The 8,489-nt window shown below is 34.5% G+C and overlaps 1 protein-coding gene across 3 annotated transcripts in view; it reads right to left on the minus strand.

The window, feature by feature from the left end:
- Window positions 1–1,502: 1,502 nt before the first annotated feature.
- Window positions 1,503–8,489, minus strand: part of SNX13 (sorting nexin 13) — a 155,149-nt gene continuing 148,162 nt past the window's right edge. For 2 of the 3 annotated variants that reach the window (XM_024127474.3, XM_024127470.2), the window contains one exon: window positions 1,505–4,971. In XM_024127474.3, the coding sequence (XP_023983242.2) occupies window positions 4,724–4,971 (248 nt within the window). In that variant the 3' untranslated portion in view covers window positions 1,505–4,723. Of the gene's footprint in view, window positions 4,972–8,489 lie in introns of all 3 variants that reach the window. The other variant, XM_024127480.2, reaches the window with a different exon arrangement.

The raw sequence follows: 8,489 nt of genomic DNA on the forward strand, positions 1-8,489 counted from the left end.
ATCCTGAGAGGCCTCCTGGTAAATCACCAGGGGGGGTGGTCTTGCAGTTTTCCAACAAACAATTAGACCTATTGTTTTATTCCACTCAATTATATGTAAAAGTTCATGTTTGCCAACTTAAAATGTCACATTTCATACAATTCTCATACACTGTGCATTGGGAAACAGACATTAAGTATAATTTCCATTCTATTAATTGTTTTTCTTGTGTAGTAGGTTCTTAGCTGCTGCCATTGTTCCTAGATCAAACATAGCATCTCCATATTATATATGGATTAATGTCTGGCACATATTTTAAAATCTGACCTATATTACATTTCTCTCTCCTCTTTGCATTTCCTAGTTACTACTCTTTTGATCACATCAGCAAAATAAGGATCTTTAAAAAGTAGCAAGTATCCTTCCTACTTCTCAGGAGACATACTCTATTATCCCTCACTGAGTTCATTATTCTGGTATCCAGGGCCAAATTCAACTCCAATATCTCCTGTTAATTTTTCAAATTGTCCTTTTACTTTCAAACACTGAACTTTGTATACGAATGACAAGCTAAAAAACAGGAAAAAAAAAACCCAAAACACCATCTCCCAAATTCATGGGTTTTTCTATATAGAGTGTAACTAAAGGTGCCTCACCTTTTTTTCTCCCCTACTATGATTTTTTTTTTTTTTTAACCACGTTCCCTGGGAACACTATCCTCAAGCTATTAATAGGTATTTATGACAAAAGATTCTGTAGTTAACTAAGTTTGGGAAGTCAGGAAAACAAAGTTAAACAGAGTTATTCATTATATAACTTTTCAGAACCTTTGATACAATCATTTGAATTGTGAAAGAACATTTTAGGGTTTTGAATAGTATGTAGATTTACATAAGTTACATAAAAGTATAAAATTATTCCTTCAGGAACATCTGAAAGGGACCACTATTTTACAGTATGCATTGTGAGAAACACTATGCCTGCCCCTGGTAGGGTAGGAGTAATCACACTGATGTCTGAGAAGTCTGTGGATATAGATCCAAGAAGCCTGCAAAGACTATCACCAACTAGGCAGAGCTACATTTCTGGGTATTGAATCTATTGCCTTTAGAAATGAAACCTCTAAAATAGCAAGCAGGCTATGAATTTAAAATGAGATCAAACAAAAATTGTTAATGGATTACTTATAGATTTTCCTCTCTATGAGAAAATTGTAATTTTGCATGTAGGGAAGTATGAAGTTTCTTTAACACATGGTAGTAAATTAGTTGCCCCATAAAAGGAAAAATTAAATTCAGTTAGCTGTAAGTCATTAATCACTCAATAGTTCATCTATCAACCTGGAACTTGAATTGCTTGATTTCTAAAATGAAAAAAGGAAAATACACACAGATAATAAAGATAAGACAACTGAGCAAGTATTTTTTCAAGTAATAAAAATACATCACTACTAAATAAAATTCAACAAAAAGGTTTGTTAATACTTTATTAGTATTTTCTAATGGACAAAACATAACGCAAACCAAATAAAATTTTTAATCTTCTTTTTAGTTCAATAAAAATAACTGACATTCTGACTGTTGTTTCTTCTTTGTTAAAGAAGTATTGATAGAATAGTTAGGCACACAGTTGACACTTACTGTACAATGAATGATATGCACAAGTTATCTTTTAACACTTATAATCCTAAAATGTGCTCTTTATATTTTTCCCTTGTAATACAGGAGCCATGCTCCTAATAAGCAAAATTTACTAATAACAAAAGAATTTTACAAGGAGTGACAAAAAGACTTTTAAAACAAGTCCTTAAATAAAAGGATGCAGCAACAACGGAATGTAAGTTGTTGGGTTAAGAAGACAGCTTAAACTAGATCTCAAAACATTAAAAATTCATTTATTTTACAATTACTCAAATACACATGCATTAAATGAAAATATTGCACAAATTAAACTTTTAGATTGTGAAATTTTATATTGTTCTTAATTTTTTAAAAATTGGTACACTTTCCTGGTAGCACTTAACTGTTTGATTTTTTTCCAAACACCAAAGCACAAACTTAAAATGAAGGAGCTGAAATATTCAAGGTTTTAAATTAAAAAAAAAAAAAAATTAAGGCTAACCAAGTGCATCCATTAGTCAATGGCACAATTGTTTTCAGCAACTATCAGAAAACCCTAATCATAGGAAATGCCCATCTAACCCTTATATATAAATCATACAATCAACTTTTTAGGTGAATTAACTATAAGTTAGTAGTGATGGTTTCTAAAGTTTATGTTACCTGAAAAGTCAGAAAACCCAAACAAAGAATGATTAATTTAGAAGGTTCTTGCCTAAAGGCACCACTGACTTAAAAACACATTCAAAAATCAAATATCAGAAGACATAAAGCCTCTTCATGTATATATTCATATATGCAGTAAATGCATTAAATGTAATAACTTTATTAAACATAGTACACTGTACTTGACTTATGGGTTAAATATTTTACACACAGCTCGACCAAGTCATTCAAAAAGTATCTCTAATTTTAGCATGACCACGGCTCTCTCTGATGTAAAACATAGATGTGCAAGGAGAAGATGCATAACCATTTACAGAGACTACCATTTGACATTTCTGCTTTTGAAATATAAACTCTTTTAAACAAAAATTATTTTAAAAACCCATTTACTCAAATAGTTTTTGGTATGATTGCAGTTCTCTTGCAGGGCTCCATGAAAATTCACAATCCTGCATGACCTTTCTTTCCCTGGTTGATGGCCAGCGTTCCTCACATCATCTAGAAATGCTTTTTCACATGTACACACTAGGCTCTTACTCTTAGATTTATTTATGTCAAAAATATACTTGAAATGGGCAGGGGTATATCTGAAAATCATTGCACTTACGGCCATGCTGATGCTTCCTAGAGACATGTTTCACATATCTTTTCTTCCAAAGCCTGGGGCATGAGGAGAGACCAGGGCAGGAAGACACATTGAGAAGAAGAAATATTATATCTTCCACCAGAGTCAATAAGGATCTTTTCTCATTTGGAAGTTTAAATGAAAGGGATTTCATTTACATAAATCTGAAGACATGCAACACAGGCTGAAAATATGCATACTATAAGTATGCACAACAGCATTATTAATAAATATGATTATTATTATAAAGCTTTAAAGGAAGGCTTTATTCTATTCGGCTTCACTTTATTAGTAGGCTCTCAGTGAGAACAAGACAATAACATCTTGTTCCAATCTTAAAGCTCCCAAACAACTGGGATACCAATACTCTGTCCCTTTATCTTAAGCACCCGGACGTTCTTTTAACACCAGCATCTTGGCTCAGTGGTCTGATAAATAGCTTCACTATTTTAAGGTTTTAGTGTTAAATATTTTTAAAACAAAAAACGCTGACACACCCAAACCCTTAGTCAGGGGAAGTATTTAAAACTATGCAGAAATCCTGCATACAAAACATATGAAGACTTCCAAGATTGACAAATGGAGAATGAGAAAACTATAGGAAATGCAGAGGCTCCAAAACTGGAAAAGGTATTTTGTTGTTGTTGGTATAAAATTATTTTAGGGACTTAAATGTATACACTGAGGGGTTTTGCCAACTTGCTTTATTTAGTAGAATTTTACATTATGCAAAATATAAATAAAGCCTATTTTAAAAAATATTATAGTTCTGTTTTATTTATTTTTATATATGTACACTGTAATAGAGTTAAGAATTTGTATGTTTACATACAACTAATAAACTCATTTAATCCTCTGATTTGCTATTTTTGCAATCACCTAACGTATGTCTAGATCACACAATTTAAAATCATCATATAGTAACTTTCAAGAGTACTGTTTTTTAAATTTCCACATTTTTAGAAGTATTTGGCAGTTCTTTCAACAAATTATAGCCCCTATGATATAATCAGTAGTCTCTTAAAGATAAAGAAAACCATAATAATTTTGTAACTTAAATAAGAGCCATCATATGCTTCTTTTTACACACAGAATGCCAAAATAAAGCTTATGACTGAGTACCGTAAGAGCAAAATAGAGCCCTTAAGACACATAAGAATCAATTAAAATCTGTTTTCTACCAATGAATAACAAATCCAATGAAATTTTTGTTTTGACTGGTTTTATTTTATACTAGGTTTTTACTTTATGTCACAAAACTGTAATTTGGATATAATGTTACTTCATACTTTAAGGGCATTCTGTCACCTTCCCTAGACCTGAAACAGATGTTCCAAAGATCACTCACCTGGCTATCTACACTATATCAAAATTCTGAAAAAGACCTATAAAATCATTATGCAAAACAAATCCCTCCAAATAGTACATTGCACAGTTTCCCACTGTTAAACAAATCAGCCAATTTATCTGTGAACTCTTGTTTTGTGCTTTCCTTAGCTCTCATATATACACTCTGGCACTTTGTCATTGCTGGAGAATGCTGATTACTTTGAAGCGGAAGAGACCAATGTCATTCTTGCTTGAGACGGGGGCAGTATCCTCTCAGTGTTGCAAAAATATGCACCAAATCACTTAAGACACAGAAATCTCTCTTGGTAGTGGCTGGATTATAGACAAGGATGAGAAGAACCACAGTCTTATGGATGTATTAATAATCTATTTTGAGACACTAAAAGACTGGTGCAGACACAACAGTATATGAGTTAAGCCCCAGAAGATCCGTCCACACCATCAGTCCTGGACAAAACGAACACCAGCTTCATAGATTGGAGTGTCACCTTTTCTGTAAAGAAGGCGCTTGAGTAGTTTGAAGTTTCTGTTTATATTTCTGCATCTGCTTTGACCGTGAATGCAGTCTGTTGAAAAGTTCACGGAATTTATACTGTGGAAATAAGGTTTCCAAAAAGCCTTCCAAAAAGACATAAACCATCCTCCTATTTAACTGGTTGTGCTGAAACATTTCAAAAACACGAAGAATACCTTTCCGTGTTGTCTCAGCCCCAATAATGTGCTTCAGTTCATCTAAATGAAGCGGGGGAGAGGGGAAATAAACACAATTCATTATTCAAAGGAAATCCAAGGCCTAAACTATGCTAAGTATGTAAAGTACAAAGCAGAGTAACTGATAAATAGTTAAGTATTCAGTTAACGACCTTAATGTAAGTTTAATAACTGACTTAAAACTTATATACGTTTGCAAGCATGCATACACTTACGCAATAGATACTGTGAGACAAATACAGCACAGGAGAAAGTAGGAAACCCCAAATTAGAGTTGTAATCTTGTCCCTTAATATCTATATGATAACTTACCCACCCTGAGTTTGCATCCTCATCTGTAAAATGGGAATTTACAATAACCAATACCATTATAACTGAACTTATAAAGCCTTGATGAGATAATGTGAAAAGTGATCTGTAAACTCTAAAACACTATACACATACTCTTACTACATTTAATGCACAGTGAGAAATACTATAAGAAAATGTGTGAAAGTTGATCTATGATTTCAAAAAACTTGCAACACAGAAACAGTGCCATTAAAATACTAAAAGCATAAAGACACTTACAAGGAGGGAATGCAACCTGAGATAATAAGGAAAGGTTCCCTTCAAGGAAGTGACAACTGAAGTAGATTTTGCTACCTGGGCAGCATTTTCATAGGTGCAAACAGATGAAGGATTTAAGAACAGGAATGAGCAAATGAGCACTAAGTGGAAACAAGAACAAGACAGGCTCAAGAAATGGGGTAGTAAAGTTTGGTTGAATTTTAGGATTCCTGTAAGAGAAAGTGGTGAAAAAAATGGAAAACTGACAGGGCTGTGACTGTCAGGGTAAGGAAGTTTCGAATTCACTCATAGGAAACATGAAGTTACTAGAGACACGTAAATATGGGAGCACCATGTATTATTTTTTCTCTTTTATTCTTGAATTTTATTTTATTTTTTTATACAGCAGGTTCTTATTAGTTATCCATTTTATACACATCAGTGTGTACATGTCAATCCCAATCGCCCAATTCATCACACCACCATCACCACCACCCCCGCTCCTTTCCCCCCTTGGTGTCCATACGTTTGTTCTCTGCATCTGCATCTCTATTTCTGCCCTGCAAACTGGTTCATCTGTACCATTTTTCTAGTTGTCTCAGCCCCAATAATGTGCTTCAGTTCATCTAAATGAAGCGGGGGAGAGGGGAAATAAACACAATTCATTATTCAAAGGAAATCCAAGGCCTAAACTATGCTAAGTATGTAAAGTACAAAGCAGAGTAACTGATAAATAGTTAAGTATTCAGTTAACGACCTTAATGTAAGTTTAATAACTGACTTAAAACTTATATACGTTTGCAAGCATGCATACACTTACGCAATAGATACTGTGAGACAAATACAGCACAGGAGAAAGTAGGAAACCCCAAATTAGAGTTGTAATCTTGTCCCTTAATATCTATATGATAACTTACCCACCCTGAGTTTGCATCCTCATCTGTAAAATGGGAATTTACAATAACCAATACCATTATAACTGAACTTATAAAGCCTTGATGAGATAATGTGAAAAGTGATCTGTAAACTCTAAAACACTATACACATACTCTTACTACATTTAATGCACAGTGAGAAATACTATAAGAAAATGTGTGAAAGTTGATCTATGATTTCAAAAAACTTGCAACACAGAAACAGTGCCATTAAAATACTAAAAGCATAAAGACACTTACAAGGAGGGAATGCAACCTGAGATAATAAGGAAAGGTTCCCTTCAAGGAAGTGACAACTGAAGTAGATTTTGCTACCTGGGCAGCATTTTCATAGGTGCAAACAGATGAAGGATTTAAGAACAGGAATGAGCAAATGAGCACTAAGTGGAAACAAGAACAAGACAGGCTCAAGAAATGGGGTAGTAAAGTTTGGTTGAATTTTAGGATTCCTGTAAGAGAAAGTGGTGAAAAAAATGGAAAACTGACAGGGCTGTGACTGTCAGGGTAAGGAAGTTTCGAATTCACTCATAGGAAACATGAAGTTACTAGAGACACGTAAATATGGGAGCACCATGTATTATTTTTTCTCTTTTATTCTTGAATTTTATTTTATTTTTTTATACAGCAGGTTCTTATTAGTTATCCATTTTATACACATCAGTGTGTACATGTCAATCCCAATCGCCCAATTCATCACACCACCATCACCACCACCCCCGCTCCTTTCCCCGCTTGGTGTCCATACGTTTGTTCTCTGCATCTGCGTCTCTATTTCTGCCCTGCAAACTGGTTCATCTGTACCATTTTTCTAGGTTCCACATATATGTGTTAATATATGATATTTGCTCTTCTCTTTCTGACTTACTTCACTCTGTATGACAGTCTCTCGATCCATCCACGTCTCTACAAATGACCCAATTTTGTTCCTTTTTATGGCTGAGTAATATCCCATTGTATATATGTACCACATCTTCTTTAACCATTAGTCTGTCGACGGGCATTTAGGTTGGTTCCATGACCTGCCTATTGTAAACAGTGCTGCAATGAACAATGGGGTGCATGTGTCTTTTTGAATTACGGTTTTCTCTGGGTATATGCCCAGTAGTGGGATTGCTGGGTCATATGGTAGTTCTATTTTTAGTTTTTTAAGGTACCTCCATACTGTTCTCCATAGTGGCTCTATCAACTTACATTCCCACCAACAGTGCAAGAGGGCTCCCTTTTCCCCACACCCTCTCTACCATTTGTTGTTTGTAGATTTTCTGATGGTGCTCATTCTAACTGGTGTGAGGTGATACCTCACTGTAGTTTTGATTTGCATTTCTCTAATATTTAGTGATGCTGAGCAGCTTTTCATGTGCTTCTTGGCCATCTGTACGTCTTCTTTGGAGAAATGTCTATTTAGGTCTTCTGCCCATTTTTGGATTGTGTTAGGGAGTGTTCTAATTTCATTCTTTTATGTGTAGCTGTCCAGTTCTCCCAGCACCACTTACGGAAGAGACCGTCTTTTCTCCATTGCATATCCTTGCCTCCTTTGTCATAGATTAGTTGACCATAGGTGAATGGGTTTATCTCTGGGATTTCTATTCTGTTCCATTGATCTGTATTTCTGTCTTTGTGCCAGTACCATATTTTCTTGATTACTGTAGCTTTGTAGTATAGATTGAAGTCCGGAAGCCTGATTCCTCCAGCTCCGTTTTTTTCCCTCTAGACTGCTTTGGCTATTTGGGGTCTTTTGTGACCCCACACAAATTTTAAGTTTTGTTCTAGTTCTGTAAAAAATGCCACTGGTGATCTGACAGGGATTGCACTGAATCTGTATATTGCTTTGGGTAGTATAGTCATTTTCACAATATTGATTCTTCAAATCCAATGACATGGTATATCTCTCCATCTGTTTGTATCGTCTTTAATTTCTTTCATCAGTGTCTTATAGTTTTCTGCATATAGGTCTTTTCTCTCCTTAGCTAGGTTTATTCCTAGGTATTTTATTCTTTTTGTTGCAATGGTAAATGGGAGTGTTTCCTTAATTTCTCTTTCAGATTTTTCATCATT

This window comes from Physeter macrocephalus, chromosome 5 (genome assembly GCF_002837175.3).
Source record: "Physeter macrocephalus isolate SW-GA chromosome 5, ASM283717v5, whole genome shotgun sequence".
NCBI classification, from domain to species: Eukaryota; Metazoa; Chordata; class Mammalia; order Artiodactyla; family Physeteridae; genus Physeter; species Physeter macrocephalus.